General features: G+C 37.4%; 2 protein-coding genes across 2 annotated transcripts; both read left to right on the top strand.

Annotated features, from left to right (window-relative positions):
• Positions 1-195: 195 nt before the first annotated feature.
• LOC132177599 (methylenetetrahydrofolate reductase (NADH) 2-like) lies at positions 196-6,381 on the top strand. The gene is made up of 11 exons (XM_059589984.1): positions 196-849; positions 934-994; positions 1,087-1,169; positions 1,279-1,452; positions 2,985-3,158; positions 3,269-3,369; positions 3,492-3,603; positions 4,460-4,540; positions 4,623-4,800; positions 5,577-5,911; positions 6,025-6,381. The coding sequence occupies exons 1-11, from the start codon at positions 445-447 to the stop codon at positions 6,106-6,108; spliced, it is 1,788 nt and encodes a 595-aa protein (XP_059445967.1). The 5' UTR covers positions 196-444; the 3' UTR covers positions 6,109-6,381.
• A 6,470-nt stretch (positions 6,382-12,851) lies between these two features.
• On the top strand, positions 12,852-14,777 carry LOC132179488 (cytochrome P450 CYP82D47-like). The gene is made up of 2 exons (XM_059592223.1): positions 12,852-13,843; positions 13,931-14,777. The coding sequence occupies exons 1-2, from the start codon at positions 12,920-12,922 to the stop codon at positions 14,552-14,554; spliced, it is 1,548 nt and encodes a 515-aa protein (XP_059448206.1). The 5' UTR covers positions 12,852-12,919; the 3' UTR covers positions 14,555-14,777.
• The last annotated feature ends 3,923 nt before the right edge of the window (positions 14,778-18,700 follow it).

Raw genomic sequence — 18,700 nt, 5'->3', positions numbered from 1 at the left:
TGATCCATATTTGATGCAAATGAACAGCATAATAAAATAAAAAAAAATTAAGATTTATATTTTAGAAAATAAGCGCATTAATTAATTCCAAACTCCCATTCCACTTCTCAAAGACAAAACTCCAAACAAATTTTAAAGAAGAAAACCAAAATATCACGAGAGAGATGGATCCGACTCCGCACGTCAGACTCCGGAGGTTGTTGGTGCACCTTTTGTGGGGGCTATTGCTCTGTCTATAAAATGGGAAGCACATTCCCTTGTAAGCTGGACCAGTTCTCTCTCTCTCTCTCTCTCTCTCTCTCTCTATCTATCTCGACTCCAAAAGCCTAAATCTGGATCTGAATCCCAATTCAAACAAACTAGTAAGTTTTTGTTAATAAAAAGAGTTTTTTAAGTTAATAGAAAAGGCAGTGGTGTGTCGGTGAGAGATCAGAAGCTGAGAAAATGAAGGTAATAGAGAAGATCCAGGCAGGGCTTGCGGAGGAAGGGAAGGTGGTGTTCTCCTTCGAGTTCTTCCCCCCAAAGACGGATGATGGAGTCGACAACCTCTTCGAGAGGATGGACCGCATGGTCGCTCACAACCCCGCATTCTGCGACATCACCTGGGGCGCCGGTGGCTCCACCGCCGATCTCACCCTCGACATCGCTAACAGGATGCAGAACATCATCTGCGTCGAGTCCATGATGCACCTCACCTGCACCAACATGCCCGTCGACAAGATCGACCACGCCCTCTCCACCATCAAGTCCAATGGCCTCCAGAATGTTCTCGCTCTCCGCGGCGATCCCCCTCACGGCCAGGACAAGTTCGTCCAGATCCAGGGCGGCTTCGCCTGCGCCCTTGACCTCGTAACTCTCTCTCTCTCTCTCTCTCTCTCTCTCTCTGCCTACTCTCGCACATACGCATTTCAATGGTCTCTGTTTTTGCTTCAGGTGAAACATATCAGAGCTCAGTATGGTGACTACTTCGGCATTACAGTTGCTGGTTATCCAGGTTGCCATTAATTATCCTTCTGGTTTTATTGCGGCGAAGATTGATTTATGTCTCTATTGCTTATAATCTTTTACTTGTACTTCTCTGCTCAGAGGCACATCCCGACGTAATAGGTAGTAATGGTGTGGCCTCACTGGAAGCTTATCACAACGATCTCGCCTATCTCAAGAGAAAGGTGTTGCTACTATTCTACTGTAACTCCTCTTTCTGATGAATCTGCGCTTAGAAATAGATTGGACGAGCATGCTAGTGAATTCATCTTCCTGAATCTTCCTGTTTTGTAGGTTGAAGCTGGAGCGGATCTAATTATCACTCAGCTATTCTATGATACTGATATTTTCCTCAAATTCGTGGATGATTGTCGCAAAATTGGAATAACTTGTCCCATTGTTCCGGGAATTATGCCTATTAATAACTATAAGGGCTTCATACGCATGACTGGTTTTTGCAAAACTAAGGTATGCAATCTCTTTTGAGACATATTTGTGGTGGACTGTATTGTTCTGTGCACACTGTTCTGTGTGTGTGTGTGTGTGTGTGTCTTTCTCTCTCTATCTCTGTTTGGCTGAAGAGTGGAAATGTCGGATGTATTGGGATGATCGTTGGGTTTGTGTCTTTTTGAATGCATTGCACCTTATAGAGGCAGTTTCTTGAAATATTTAAGAAGCAGAGAAAAGCTAAGCTCTGGCTTATTGGGATCAAAATTTCAATATGGAGAGCCCCCCCTAACCAGAGTTATGCAGAGTTCTATAAGTGCCTGGTATGGAGTTTGAATAGCATTATGGGATAAACTGAATCTACTCAAATTTGGAGATACCATAGCCCTTGTCCTTCCAAATAGCCCAATGTATAGAAGGTCAATATCATGAGATAAAAGACTAGAAGGTTGATTACCCTCTAAATTGATGACACTGACTGTCAATTTTTTCCCCCCTGAATCTCAATAAAATTGACTATTACTTATAATTTTTTTTTTTTTCCCCTGAATCTTTAGATTACTAATGGTTTCCAATATGAATAGCAGGTCAATCCACTTCCCCATTTGGTTGCAGATACACCTTAAAAGTTACCCGCACTAAGGATTCTCTCTGTGTGTGTCTCTCTCTCTTTGCATGTGCTTGGGGGGGTGGGGGTGGGTGTGTTATGTTTATATCCTTGTATCAGTAAGTTTTTTGGGCTACTCTATTTCTTTCTGATAATTGAGTATAGATATAGAAGATGTGAGAATTCCATAAACTAATATTAATGAGTAGAATCTCTTTCAAAAGTTTATCTTTTGCCACTTGTCAAACCCTAAAACTAAATGATGTCAAACTTACTAGTTATAGGTGAAAATGGTGTCACACCCCGATTCTATATTGCGAATATAAATAGCTCACATAGAGTGAGTGGTTATAAAGATATTCATGGGTGTTAAGTCCCACATTGCTTATTTACTAAATAAAAACTGACTTTATAAGTGATTTTAGGAAAGCTCTAAATTGACTAGTCTCTTTGGGGTGATAGCACATATGGGGCTAGTGTTTTTCCTTTGGTTGTTACAAATGGTATCAGAGCTATCTAGTAATGCCATGTGGTACTGTCAGCACTGCATAACGTGGCCATGACGTCGACGTCAAGGGTTTAAGGGGGGAGTTTGTAATGTCCCGGTCTTACTTTGGGAAAATGAATAGTTCACATAGAGTGGGTGGTTTATAAAGATACTTATGGTTGCTAAGTCCCATATTGCTTACTCAGCGAAAATGGGCATTATAATTGATTCAAAATTGACTAGTCCTTTTAGTGTGATAGCATAGATGTGAGTAACAAATGGTGCGACACTAGATATTGTACATCAAAATATGTTAAAAAAAAATCTGTCCTTGGATGTGTGTGCTAATTGTTTACTCTATTGTTGTGGTGTATTCTGTTAAATATAGACATTTGGTGGTTATTCTATATATATATATATCAATGTGATATAATGTTTGCATTTATTGACATATTGTAGATACCTGCTGAAGTTTCTGCTGCCTTGGAGCCTATTAAGGACAATGAAGAAGCTGTTAGAGCATATGGAATTCACCTTGGAACGGAAATGTGCAAGAAGATTTTAGCTCATGGGATTAGGACAGTGCATCTTTATACGCTAAACATGGAGAAGTCAGCACTAGCTATATTAATGGTTATTTCTTATATCCTCATCAATTGGTCTGGCTTGGGACGTGCATGATATTGTTTAAATGATTAATACTTGTTACAACAGTTAGCCCTGATAATAGAAGTACTTGGCAGAATCTTGGTTTGATTGAAGAGACCAAAATTTCGAGGCCCTTGCCCTGGAGACGCCCAGCGAATGTTTTCCGTGTCAAGGAAGACGTTCGTCCAATTTTCTGGTATGCAACATCTGGGACTATATTTTGGACTAAAATTCAGTAATTTAATTAGGATGCACTGAACTATCTTAAAATCTGGTGAAATTTTCAAGAGATCTTATTTTCCTAGTCTCATATGGTAGGGCTAATCGTCCAAAGAGCTACATTTCAAGGACTACAGGCTGGGAGCAGTACCCACATGGACGATGGGCTGATTCTTGTAATCCATCATATGGAGCATTAACCGACTATCAGGTGGGCATGAATCTACAGCTTGATTTTCTTAATTTATACCAAATTTATAAAAAATTCAGCAAGTTGAACCTTTCACTAGATGTCATTTCTTGGTAAATTTTGATAATATTTTTGGCGATCTTGTTTGGCGTGATAACAAGGTACTGTGTTTTTTTAAACAACATGTAGCATTCAAGTAATAAGGCAGTTTCTTCTCACATTTGTGCATAAGGTTTGGCTAGAGGTCTCTTTATAGCCGTTGCAGCCTACCAGTTTTTGTTGGTTTTACATACATGTTAATTACGGTGTCATTGGTCTTTAGAACAGTAGCAGTACAACTTTATGTTTCTAATATGGTTTAGAACAATATTACTACATGTCAATGGTGGTAGGAATAGTGTGATCTGGTTTAAGATAAAGTTCAGCCTTGTGGAGTTGGCCCGTGAAGCCTATTGGTTGAATCAGTAAATAAAATGCTCTGAGCAGTGGAATGTCGCCTATATAGTCACTGCAATAATATGCAGACTCTTCAAATGGTGGTTATCTGGGTTGTTTTTGGTAAGTTGTTTATCTTGACTGTAACAGAACCCTGATACCAGAGAGAATGCAAAACCTCTGCCTCTGTCATCTTTATGAATAATACCTCGTGTAGTTGTTTCTTTAAAACTCCAGAATATTTCTTTCTATGCATCTGGTACTTCTACAACATCTTGCATGCCTAGATGATACTCCTCAATTAATTTAGATTTGATGACTGGAAGTAATCATGGCTTTGATGAGAGACATGACCTGGTTTATATCTTTCTTTTTTTTATTATTTATTATTAGTTTTTAAGTATTGGCCATTTATGAATTCAAGTCATAATTTTCTGAACAGTTCATGCGGCCACGTGCACGTGACAAGAAACTTCTTGAAGAATGGGCTACACCTTTGAGGAATGTTGAAGATATTCATGAGGTACGGTTTCCATTTTTAGTGCATTAGTCTTATTTCTTTGTCGTAGAGTTGATTAAAATTTTGTGTTGGATTTGTTTGTCAGAAATTTAAGAAATATTGCCTTGGAAAATTGAGAAGCAGTCCTTGGTCAGAATTAGACGGGCTTCAGCCAGAAACACGAATCATAAATGAGCAATTGGGAAAGATTAATTTGAAGGGCTTCCTTACCATCAACAGCCAACCAGCAGTCAACGGGGAAAAATCTTCTTCCCCTTCTGTTGGTGAGTAAAAACTGTTGTGTATTATCATGGAAATTACCAAATAACCCAGTTTATATCTTATGTCTTTTGTGTGACACTGATATTAGTTGTTAGTATTGATTTGCCTTTCCTTTAAATCCTACTGTTAAGAATATAACTTGAGGTGTACAAATTGCTGAAGAGTCAAAAGTGCATGAGCTCTTTGGTGCTATAAGCTGATGTTAAACTTTGATGCCTGTGAAATTCCTAGAGTGATTTGGTTTCTATCCCCATTCATGAACGATTAGATACTAGTTACTTTTTGTTGGGGGTTTCATTACATTTAGTACATAGAGAGAGTGGGATTTTAAATTTAAGAATGTTTCCATTTACCCAGAGTACATTGCTGAGATTTGGTGGTGTTGTAGTTTGTTCTGGTTGTTGAGCTTGACCATCTAACTTCAGTTTGTAGTTTCAATTGTTCCCGTTCCTGCTGTTTTGGTTCTCTCTTTTAGTATATATTAATTCACATCGTTCTATCTCTTCAATACTGTTTATCTGTTCGATATTTTGGTCCCCACAAAGAGTACTTGTTTAAGATGTGTTCTTGTACGTGTGGTGCTTATTTTACTCAAGGATTGCTGTGACCAAGTTATTAGTATTCTGTAGGGGATTTTTCTCAATTTTCTCATTTTGAAAGATTAACTGATTAAACTTTTAGTGATCTTTTCTCAAAATAATATTTAGATATTTGATTTGGCATGCAAACCACATTTAATTTATCTGATTTATTTTGGCATGATTGGTGTATGGTTCAGGATGGGGTGGGCCGGTAGGATATGTTTATCAGAAGGCCTACGTTGAGTTTTTCTGCTCTAGGGAGAAGTTGGATGCACTTGTCGAGAAATGCAAGGCTTTCCCATCTCTAACCTACATGTCTGTAAACAAAGAAGGGAGCTGGATATCTAATTCCGGCAAAACTGATGTGAATGCTGTGACATGGGGAGTCTTTCCGGCAAAGGAGATCATCCAACCAACCGTCGTGGATCCTTCCAGCTTTCACGTGTGGAAGGACGAGGCATTTGAAATCTGGTCGAGGGGATGGGCTTGCTTGTACCCGGAGGGCGACGCATCCAGAAAATTGCTTGAAGAGGTCGGCTGTATTCATAAATGTCGAATTCATTTATTTTTCACAAACAACACACTTGATAAGGATTCAATTCAGTAATACGATACTTATAATAAAATTCGATTGAGCTTTTGCAGGTCCAGAGCAGCTATTTCTTGGTCAGCCTGGTAGATAACGATTACATCCATGGCGATCTTTTCGCGGTTTTTGCGGATTTCTGAGATGAGCTGCGTTTCTTCACTTCTTTCTCGAAGCCCACATAAGCTATTCAAAGTGGCGCTTTCTTGCGTTGGATTATATTATAACTATATTGTTGTTGGAATGTGTCAAAATTATAATCTTATTGCGTTGTAATAATAATTCATTGGAATTTTCATACCTGCCCTGCAAATTAAACATTTGAGCAACTTGTAATTCACTGGTCGATGCCCATTGTTGGGCTGCTTCAATATTGTGTTTGGATATTTTTTATTGGTAACAATCTATTATTTGTAGGAAGGACCAATCAGCAAATAATTGTTTGGATTGGCAATGGCAGCCAATATGTTTAATTTATGATTTTCATATTGTTAGTCGTCTGAGCATCACAGCATGCTGTTTCTGGTCCTCAAATCACCACTAAATGACGAGTAAATCTAGAAGTTTTTTTTTGTGCTGTGTTCCCCTTGAGTCATTCCAAGAATGATATGACTATTAAAATTATTATTTGATCAAAATTCAATAATGATCAATTATAAGCTTAATAGTGATTTTAATAGTCACATTATTCTTGGAGGGACTCAAGAGGGATACAAGAGGGACTTGTAACATTATTCATGAATGACTTAAGCAAAGTGAAATATTGCTCGGGAACTGTTCCACCGTTCATGTTCCTTTGGATTCAGCAAAAAATTCAACTTTTACGAGAATGCAATCATCATAAAAACCTTTTACCTTCTAACACAAACAAAACCTACCATCTCTTTTTTAGTAACCTTTGCAAGTGTTTGAGGCTGGAGGGATCATTCCGTGCCTTTGGATGATCACTGAAGGAGCAGGAATCCCCCTACAATAACTATTCGCAATGAATGGTTAGAACAATGCTAAGTCATCCACATTTAGAAGAAGTGTTCAAAGTGGAATGAGATAGCTAGCCAACCCTAAAGTAGGATGGGGATGGTGGCCACTTCAAAGCGGCTGATAGGGTGGCTGGCCATTCAACAAGCTTAGGAATGTTTTAGCCACCTCTAAAAATTGTTTAGAGATGGTTGACTATTCTCATTAGATTATTTTGGTCACATTCAAAATATGTTTTGGGAGTAGTTAAGCCACCCCTTTGGCCACCCCTATTGGCTCCTTTTGGGGAGGTCAAATCATCCTCAAGTAACCCAACAATAGGTCACTTTTTTCCTTTTTAACATAATAATAATAATTTAGCATTAAACTAAACATAATTTCTTATAGAACACAAATTATTTAAAATAAAGAAGCTTACTTTAATTGCTATAAAAAAATACATCTTCAAACTAAATGAGAGAGGAAAAAAAAAAAAAAAAAACCTATGAAGAGGAAGGAGGACAGTTGGTGAGAGAGCTGGTTTAGAGAAAATGAAAGCTTGGTGTGGTAGAAGAAGAGAATGCTCGTTCAGATCTAAGTGTAGTTTAGAGAAGAAGAAAATAGAACAACTCAGGAGGTAATACAAATTTATGGCGGGTAAAGAAGAGATCTCAATAATCTGTCCAATGCACGGGGAGTTCCTGGCACATGACATGTGCCAGGATTTCCTAGCACATGTACTTGGTGGCATAAAATTTCTGGCATTTTTTTTTTTTAATTTTTTTTTTTTTGGTAGTGTTAGTTGGTGGAACAAGAGACTTAAGAATTTAATAGCAATAATTTTCTATTAGGCTCGTAAACTAGTACTTCAGTCTATATCACTCTGTGATATTTTTTTTCTTCTCGTCTTAACGAGACTATACATAGTCTCGTTAAGACGTGAAGACTGAAAACTGTTCCGGTATATATTCTCTCATTCGGGTCTGTTTCAAGTAACCTTTTCATTTACACTCTTGAGAGTTTGGAGGTTCTCGACGAAGAAGTTTGTGAACTTTTCCCTCGTAGAGGCGATACCCTTCGTTGGTGTTTAGTCAAGATTTTTAAAAAGCTTCAAGCGTTCTTTTACTTGGGTATTTTGTGTGAGATTCAAACACACCATACACATCCCACAACCATAAAGAAGTCTACCATGAGTCAGTAAGGAAATGCACTCTATGAAGATTGGTTAGCTAGGAGATAAGCTAGAGGCTTGCTAATCTTACAGAGTCTAGAACTTGCAAGAGGTTTGTAAGTGTTTCTAATGCATGTAATTTGGATTTTCGTATAATGATTTTTTGGATTTGACTGTCCCGAAATGATTTTTCTCTTTAATTTGTTCAAACTGCTTTCCATATCATAAACAATTTCTTACGTTGTGGCTGTGCTAATTCTATTTTTGTTGTGCAATTTATCTTTATATTATTTTGCACGTGTTAGTTGTTTTTGGCGGTAGAACATAATCCTAGTACTCTTACACTTGTTAATCTTTCAAAGATTCACGAGACCCGCCACATGTGTCGTCCAATCTAAATGAGAACGATGAGCCTGTGAACATGGCTTTTAAAGCACCTACACATACTTCTTCTAAACCAAATCAAGTCGTCGCATGGCGTGTTTAAAGAAAAAAAGAAGTTAATTATTTGAATTAGTTAATTTTGGGGGCGTTACGCTTTAATTGAAATAAATACAAAAGATGGCAAAATTTAATTTTAAAATTCTAATCCATGACCAAGGGAGGAACCAGGATTTTTGTGAAGGGAGTCATACCATTCGTATATCATCACTCCATAATGTCAGAGTCGACGGTAGAGGGGTTGGTTGGTCATTCCCTCTAGTTCTAGTCCTCCTAACCGCTTAATTTCTAAATGTGACTTGACAATTAATGACTTGAGAGATCTCATTCTTTTTTCATTTTTTATTATTTTTTTTTATGTCTCTATTCTCAATTCAATTCATGCACTCCGCCATGTTGTGTCAGGTGACCACTGTATACCTGAACTTCGCATATGACAAAGAATTTCAACATTCAAATGTTCTAGATCTCGTGAAATTACATATATCCCATAGATATTTTTTTAGGACCGCAAGTTCAACCTCTCATCATCACCATCATCAACATTCACAAAATTAATGGTATGACTCCCTTCACTCATCAACATTCACATAATTAAACACACATAATTGTGTTTAATTTTTTTTTAATAATTAAAATATTAAAATATAATATTTTAATATTTTAAAATATTAAATCACACAGGCGTGCATGACTGTTCATGCACGCCCATGTGATGTTTATCATCACTCGACATGATGATTCATGCCCACAACCTTCGACTTTGTTTGGCCTCTTCCTTAATTACACAAGTGCACGTAGGTTTAAGGTAAAATTGTAGCACATTTTTCATGTGTGAAAACGAAGAGGCGTGTCAATTGTCATCATTTTAGGATCTGTTTGGGATTGCGTTTGATAAACTTAAAAGTGCTTTTAATACTCAAAAAGTCTATTTGAAGAAAAAAATAATTATTTAGTAAAAAAAATTAAAAACGATTTTAAGGGTCCAAAAGGCATAAAAATGACTAAAGTGCACTTTTAGCAAAAGCTTAAAAATAAAGCTTTTGCTCAAAAGTTCTTTTTTACTTAAAAGCTCTATTTCTCAAACGCAATCTCAAACAGACTCTTAGAAGGACTCGGGAGAGCTCTTTTCAGCCAATCCTTGACATCTAGACGGCTGGACTACAATGAAGAGTTAACTTAAAAAAAATAAATAAATAAAAGGGAATTAGTGACGTGTCTCACATCACCAATGTCATTTGTGACGTATCATAAATTGACACATCACTAAATGTTTGATTTTTTATTATTTATTTATTTTTTTGTAGCGGCAACATTTTCGGCAAGTTTGACACATGTCTACGTATATATTGTCTGGTCTCATATGGTAATTAAGTAATTAACCGAGATCGACGCCCAACAACCGATGATACATGTATTTCTCACCTTCTATAATTATTAGTACGTTGATCATAAAAAGATTACGTGTTTTACCTTTGCAAAACACATGTTTTTTTCTAATGTGGTCGGCAAATTTCTAAATGCGTACAAAATTATATTGAATATTTGATTCTAGAAAATGCCACTTCTGTCAACAATATGATATGATCAATGGCCCTGATGCTACTTATTTTCTCTAAATCGCCTCCGTGTTAACATCTAGTTAAACCAATGGCGGGGAAGGTACAATGTGGAGGATTTTACGTCACACCAAGGATTAATGTAATTTCCTCAGTAATGGTCGTCTGCCGATCATGTTATTGTTTGACCTTAAATTCCCATTTTCGGGCTTGGCTTCTTCTTTGATTATCTTGGGAGAAAAATAAGTAGCATTTGTGGATTTTCAGAGCTCTTTCACATAAAAAGGATTGTGATTTTCTCTACCAATGATGTTATTGTTTTTGGACTTAGAATTCTCATTTTCTAGCTTGGCTTCTTGATATGATGCTTGTGTTTCGTATGGGTTAACTTTAAACTTAATTATATGTATATAAGCTCTTGGGGTACTCTTATCTTGTAAGTCAATTTTTAAGGGTGAGTTCTACCTAAAGTTTATAACTAGAGTTGTAATCAAGCCGAGCCGAGTTGAGCTTTAGGATTTCAAAACTGGCTCGTTAGAAGCTCGGGTGAGCTAGAGCTCGTTGAGGATGCTATTCGAGTCAAGCCGAGCCGAGCCGGGCTCAACTCGAACTCGAGCTAGGTTATTAAATAGAGTAACTAGATAATATGTTAGTTTATAAACTAACTAGATAGTATGTTAACTAATACACATACATATAAATATTAAGTAACATATATTACTAATATGCATACTTGAATTTATATAATTAATTTTTAGTAATATATTAATATGTATTTGTATATATATACAAGACATATGAACGAACTAATGAGTCGAGCTAAGCTCGCGAGCCCCTATAAAGTTTTCTCAAGTGAGTTGGGTATGTATTATTTACTAATCGAGGGTTTGTATAATATCGAGCTCGAGTTCGGGTCGAGCTAAACCGAGTAAATTGTTGAACAGACTAGTTTATTTACAGTTCTATTTATAATATTTGGTATCAGAACTAAACACCACGGGATTGTAATTTCCTCTACCAATGCGTAATGTTATTGTTTGTCCTTAAATATATATTCCCATTTTCTGGCTTGGCTTCTTCTTTATGTTGGGATAAAAATAAGTAGCATTTGTCACATGAGATCAAAGGATTGTATTTCTCTACCGATGCTGAATGCTGATCGATCGTCTGCTGATATTATTGTTTGGACTTGAATTCCCATCCATCTTCTGGCTTAATTGGCGGCTTCTTTTTCTTGGGAGAAGAATAAATACTCCACGTGCGTCCTCAAGTGCTTTGAAAAAAGTTATCTCTAATATTGTCTCTTAAAATACTCCACTTTTCCTTCCTCAAATTTCCCCCCAACTATTTTTTGAGGAAATTTCCTTCTAACTTAAGGAAATTTCTTTCAAGCTACCTTAGCAAGTACCGAAATAAGTGTCTTTTAATATTTTTGAGTTTTTAAAAAATTAATATTTAAGTTTTTAGATTAGTAGAATGACAATAAATGACTGTTAAAATATTAAATAAAATGTTAAATAGAAAATATAAGAGATGACACTTGATACTTATTAGACTTTGGTTGAAAAAAATTTCTTCCAAATTGATTTCAAGGAAATTTCTATCCAAGTGTAAAAGTCACATCTCGCAACTCAAGAACACAAAATATGAAATTATTATTGAAAAAATGCAAAAAGTCCAACTCAAGAATAAAGAAATATATGAAACATAGCATATTATCTTGAATAATTAATGTACTTTATAGGCTAGGACTCTTTCAGGTGTATTTAATGTTGTATAGGATGTTAATATTGGAACAAGATTCTAGTTAGTTATATGAATATTTTTGTTTTTTTTATCTTTTTAAGGGAACAAAAATACTCTTCCATCATAATTTTTTTTTTTTTTTTTAATTAAAAGGTGGGAAGGGGCGACCAATGTAGTTTTCCCCTTTGGGCGTTACCATTGGGGTTCTCACCCGCTGTGGAATGTCCGGTTTGAGCCATAGCTACTGCCTGGGAAGGCGAACCCGTCACCACAACCCCACAAAAGTGTGAGCCAGTAGAGCCCCTTCAAAGTAGCATTTGGTTCACGCATCTACTATCGCAAGCAGATTCGAACACGCGACCACTAGGATGAAATGAATTCTTCTACCAACTCAACCACCACCCTTGTGGTTCTTCCATTATAATTAATTGGAAAGTATTCTAATTCGAATTCGTTAATAGAATTAACACATCTTTTAAAAAATTTTAAAAAAATATATAATCATATATACTGTAGATGCATTAACTTTAAATCACGACTATATATAAAATGAATACTTTTTTGATTTTATTTGGAAAAGAAAAGATGCTTGTTCTAATAAAGAATTATACCCTGAAAATTCTTAATTTTGTTTTTTTTTCGATTGATATTCTACATCCACCAACCAATATTATTAATTATCACATGGCCAATTGGAAAAGAAGCAGCCCAACATTCCAAATTCCTAGCTGGTGATCGCAAGAATCCAAGCCACTTTTATCATCTCAAGAATTCTTCAGAACTGCATTGGTTTTTTTCTCACAGTGGGGCCACAAAGGATGATGTGTCCTTTGACTCTTCATGTCACTCTGTCAGAATTATCTTATCGTCCATGACCTCACAGTTACGATTTTTTTGTATATTACCAAAATATTATTATTATTCACGTATTAAGTTATATATTTGTATAAGCATAACATTTCTCTATATATATACTGAGATTGCGCGCAAAATATGTACAGAACCACACATCTTCTCCCGAAACCTCTATAGAGAAAGAAGAAATCTAAGCTATTTCCTCACGCATCCTCTGCAACTTCCATGGCCATGGCCACCATCCTCGCCTTCTTTCTGTTCCTCTTCTTTCTATTATGGGTATTAAGAAAAGCCCATCGTAAAACAACACTTCCACCGGAAGCCGGTGGCGCTCTGCCATTGATTGGCCACCTCCACCTACTACGAGGGACAGAACCAGCCCATATCACACTGGGTAAGCTGGCCGACAAGTACGGCTCAATCTTCACCATGCGGCTCGGCGTACACCGAGCCGTGATAGTGAGCAGCTGGGAGATAGCCAAAGAGTGCTTCACCACAAACGACAAAGTCTTTGCCAACCGTCCAAAAGCTATAGCTTCAGAGCTCATGGGCTACAACTACGCCTTGTTTGTGCTTAGCCCTTACGGCCCTCACTGGCGCCAAGCGCGTAAAATGGCCACCGTCGAAGTCCTCTCACTCCACCGCCTTGAGATGCTCAAACACATCCAGGAGTCCGAGGTAAATGCTTCCATAAAAGAGATATATGAGCTCTGCAGGGTGAAGAAGAAGAACAACTACGTGTCGGTGGAGATGAAGAGGTGGTTTGGTTCCATAACCTTAAATGTGTTGTTTAGGATGATTGTGGGGAAGCGATATGATTCGACTAAAACCAATGATGAGAATGCAGTTAACGATGAATGTCGGAAGACATTGAAAGATTACTTTGAGCTGAGTGGTACGGTTGTGGTGGCAGATGTGCTTCCTTATCTAAGGTGGTTGGACTTTGGAGGGTACGAGAAGGCCATGAAGCGAACTGCAAAGGAATTTGATCACGTGGTTCAAGGTTGGGTGGAAGAACATAAGCGGAGGAAAGTTTCCGGTGAGGAAAAGGGACACCGAGACTTCATGGATGTGATGTTGTCTGTTGTTGATGAAGACAAAGAGATCTCCAAGTACGATGCTGATACAATCACTAAAGCTCAATGTCTGGTAAGTTTTTTTAGAATTCTTATTCATACTTGCTTTTGAAACATGAGTGATCGACCATCTAATGCTTAAACTCGGGTGCTTTTGCAGACCCTTCTCGTAGCGGGAACAGATACAACAGCGACAACATTGACATGGGCTCTCTCTCTACTTCTTAATAACCGAGAAGCCCTAACGAAAGCACAACAAGAGTTAGATTTTCATATTGGGAGGGAGAGGCAAGTGAAGGATTCGGATATAAAAAATCTGGTCTATCTCCAAGCTATCTTCAAAGAAGCAATGCGTTTACACCCTGCCGGATCTGTCTCTGTCCCACACGAGTCCATGGAAGACTGCACTTTGGCTGGCTACCACATTCCAGCAGGCACACGACTCCTTGTTAACTTTTCAAAGATCCATCGAGACCCACGTGTGTGGCCTGATCCAAATGAATTTCGGCCAGAAAGATTCCTTACAACCCATGTGGGTGTTGATGTTAAGGGCCAGCATTTCGAATTGTTACCATTTGGCGCCGGTAGAAGAGGGTGCCCGGGAATCTCATTAGCGTTGCAAGTTACGCAACTCACACTTGCCACCTTATTGCACTCTTTTGAAATTACAACCCCATCTGATGAGCCTGTGGACATGACTGAGAAAGTCGGACTTAGCAACCAAAAAGCCACACCAGTTGAAGTCCATCTCACTCCACGCCTTCCTGCTCAAGTATATGCATGATATTTGATAACTAATTAAAATGCAAACTACACTATTTCATAATGAGTAATACTATTGAGTAGACCCGTATATGACTTTCATACAATTGGGATAACATGGTAGTAAAAATCAAGCTTTGTTTTTTTCTATCAAGTGCTAACCTTATGACGGATTTTCACTTCCATGTTATCAAGTTGTATGATAGTCGTATAAGAGTCTACTAAATAGTATTGTTCTTTTATAATTAGTGTGAGAAAGGATTTTTCTCTTGTGTTTTTCTTTTTACATTTTTGGTTATTGAGGGTTACTTATGTGTTAAGTGGAAAGAACCATATATACATGTTTGGTTATTGAAATAAAAGGACTCTAGAATAAGAGGATATCTCCCAAGTGGTTTAGTAGAAGTAGTATTTATCTATATATGTAGTTCAAAACTCAATGTAATTCATCTACTATGTTCTTATCATAGTGTCTTGTAACGCTTATTTAAGCAAGGTATTGATGAATAAAACATTATCAATGTTTCAACTTTTCAATTGTTTGGGAGGTTGAGGGTGCCTCGAACTATCCTACCTTTATCAAAATATATCATCTTCTTCACCTTTATAGGTAAGCTCACGACAACCGATTTTGCGGCATTTCTCAGTCACCATCCTCTTACACATTCTCAATCTTAGTCATGTAACAACTTGGTATCAGAACTAGGTTTCACCATGGTAGACCATCATTTGGAGAAGGAAGTTAGCTATCTGGGTGTCAGGCAACAAGATCTGAGAAGACAAATGCAAGAAGGACTTGAGCGAATGATCAAACAAATGGAGATGTTTAATGCTACCCATCATCAATTTGAGTAGATGTTTGCTAGCATCAAGGGTTCTAGAGGAGAAACTTTTAATTTTAGAGAACGAACATGTAACGACCTAGAAAAAAGCGTTAGTCAAATCTGTACTATTACTCCAAAATGACTAGTCAATTTGAAGCATCCCTATAATTCATTATAAAGCTCAGTTTCACCTAGTAACTAAGCAATGTGTGACTTAACACCCATGATTATCTTTATAAACCACCCACTCTATGTGGGCTTCTTCTCCTCTTCCCAATATGCCCCCTCTAAAATTCCTGATATCTTCGTTAGGCCCATATCATGCAGTGCTCCAGTACCACATGAGTCCATGACCTGGCATTACTAGGTAGCTCTAATACTACTTGTAACAACTCAGAGAAAAGCGTTAGCCACATCTACGCTATTACTCCAAAATGACTAGTCAATTTGGAGCTTCCCTATAATTCATTATAAAGCTCAGTTTTACCTAGTAACTAGGCAATGTGGGACTTAGCACTCATGACTATTTTTATAAACCACCCACTCAATGTGGGCTTCTTCTCATCTTCTCAATATGCGATCGGAGTGTTACAGAACATTTCCAAAAACCGATATGGGAGACATGCTTAAAAAAAAAAAAAAAAAAACACTTTTCCATCATCTCTTTTTTAAAATACCAATAATTAAAAAATTCACAGCATTTATAAGAAAATACCACTTAAAAATAAAAATGTCTGTTATTTAGTTATTAAAAAACTCCGTAAAGCCTAGAAAACTTGTGTTTGAAATATAAACGCCTAGAAAACACCATGAATGCTTACTAAAAATTCCCAGCGTTTGTATATAAATGCCAATAATTATGGCATTTATTTATTTATTTATTTTGATATGTCCATACAAGAGGGGAATGAATGATTCGAACTAGTGACCTCCACTTCATGAGGCATCGTCCTTAGTCGATTAAGTTATCTCTTGGAAACTTAATTTTAAATTGTTGGCATTTAATCAGAGTGATTGTCATTCATCAACTACTATCAAAGAGAGAGCTGGAACATCTAAATCGGCTGATTTCTCTCTAGCTTCAACCTAGATGAGAAGGAACCGTGTCTCACAAACCCCTGAGTTTGTTTGAGAGTAACTGATTTTTGTGTTTCTCAATGGCGGGCAATCTTTCAAATCTGTTGACAAATCTTTCGCTTTCAGAGGGTGAAGATGGAGAACTGGAGACTCAGACGATGGAAGTAAACGAGATAATCACGCGAGGAAATTCTTGCATTGTGGGAAAACTCTTGTCTCAGAGGCTTGTGAGCAAGGAGACAATCAGGAGCACGTTGTTGCGATGGTGGAGACCAAAGGGAACATTTACCTTCAAGATACTGGGTGGCAATCTTTTTTTGATTGAATTTGAGGAGGCCAGGGACAAGGCAAGAGTCTTGGAGGGCAGACCATGGGATTTTGAGGGTTATTTGTTCTTAGTTGAAGATTTTGATGGTCGAATCTCGCCATCTGAACTTACATTTGATAGGGTTTCATTCTAGGTGCGTATGACAAATCTTCCTTTGGTGTGTATGGGACGAGAGGTGGGCTTCAAGCTTGGAGCATCGGTGGGACGAGTGGAGGAAGTCGACACAGACAAAGACGGGATCGGATGGGGGGAGTTTTTACGGGTCAAGATTAATATTGATCTGGACAAACCTCTCTCTAGAGGCCGTATGATTAAATTTGATGGGAAATCGAGGTTAGTTGGCTTTAAGTTTGAACGCCTACCAAAATTATGCTATCACTGTGGTGTAATTTGCCATGGGGTAGAGGCATGTCTTAAGCGGAGCATGCTGCGGAATCAGGAGACCAACCAGTTTGGTCCTTGGCTACGTGCAAATTCGCCCACACGAAGATCAGACCGAACCCATGATCGCCATGCCGAAAATTTTGAATCCAATAAGTCTGCAAAAGCTACTTCATGGGAGGATCTGAAGCAGAGTGAAGTTCTGGGGAGGAAGGAATATGGCCGGAAATGGCAAGCGGCGGAATTCAGGGGGAACAACAATATCGGGGAGGATATTCGGGGGATACAAAACGCACGAACTAAAGAAGGTAGAAGCAGATCTGCAGGAGGAAATCAGGGAGAAAGTAATGGTGCTTGCCAAATTGACCCTCGGCTAATTAAGGAGGGAAATATTGTGGGAGTTATGATGCATCATTTTGAAAAACAGCCCACCACAATAAAAGAGGCATGGATCCCATACAAAGATCGAAAGAATAAAGGTGGTGTGAAAGTTGGTGCCCATGTAGGAAATTCTTCACAAGGAAAACATTTATTGGCACAAGATGGACCACGGTGTAGTGCCCCAGAATTTTCAAAGCTATTTAAATAGATTATTTTGATAATGATGTTATTTTAATATCCATTGTAGCTAAGGATTTTAATTCTTGGGAAATTTATGAGAGTAGTAATTAGAGAATGGTAATTGGTGAAATAATAGGATAGTAAATGGTAGGTATAAGGATGGTAGAATAAGAAGGTAGAATAGTATAGGTAGAATAGTATAGGGTTGGTAGAATAGTATAGGGTTGGTAGAATAGTATAGGGTTGGTGAAATAGTATAGGGTTGGTGGAATAGTAAAATGAGGGTATAATTGTAAATTGAAGGTAGAATAGTGTTTGATTTTCTCCTATAAATAGAACTCTTCTCCTTCACAATTTTCACCACTCATCTCCTCTCCCATCTCTTGCATATATTCTTCCTTCTTCCGCTTTTTACTCGGTCTTTCTTCTTCCTAAGAGTGTTTACTCAGAACAGAGAGAGAAAGGGCGAGACCAAGCGCTACAAGAAAGAAAGAACACAAGAGATAGCGGACTTTAGAAATTAGTTTCAAAAGATATACTAGTGGTGTTAGTCATATTGGAGCAACTAGATTCCTTCATACCACTTTTAGCTTCAGTCTAGAGGTAAGTAAATTCACTACCCCTTCTAAAATTACTTCATGTCATGCTATTTATTCATTCTTTAGTAAATTGTAATGATTATTTTATTTATGTATTATGAAGTTATGTTGCATGCATGAAGGATTTCTAAAAGAATTATCTAGAAAGTTTCTATTTATTTAAACGCTTTCTAAGTACAACAAGTTTATATTTGAAAAGGTTTCCATTTTGAGAAAAGAAAGTTGAGAAATGATGATGATTATAAGAAAGAAAAATGATGATAAACCCTCCTACATGTTGCCCTAAGATGCATCAAAAAGAAGTACAAAGAAAAGTACAAGAGATGAGATAAATGTTTATGAAATGAGGGCACATGTATGGAGGAGAGTATTTTTGGCCCCAAGATAAGTAAAGATGA

This window comes from Corylus avellana, chromosome ca4 (genome assembly GCF_901000735.1).
Source record: "Corylus avellana chromosome ca4, CavTom2PMs-1.0".
Lineage (NCBI taxonomy): Eukaryota > Viridiplantae > Streptophyta > Magnoliopsida > Fagales > Betulaceae > Corylus > Corylus avellana.
The sequence above is the reverse complement of the archived record's forward strand: the minus strand, read 5'-3'. Positions and strand labels throughout refer to the sequence as shown.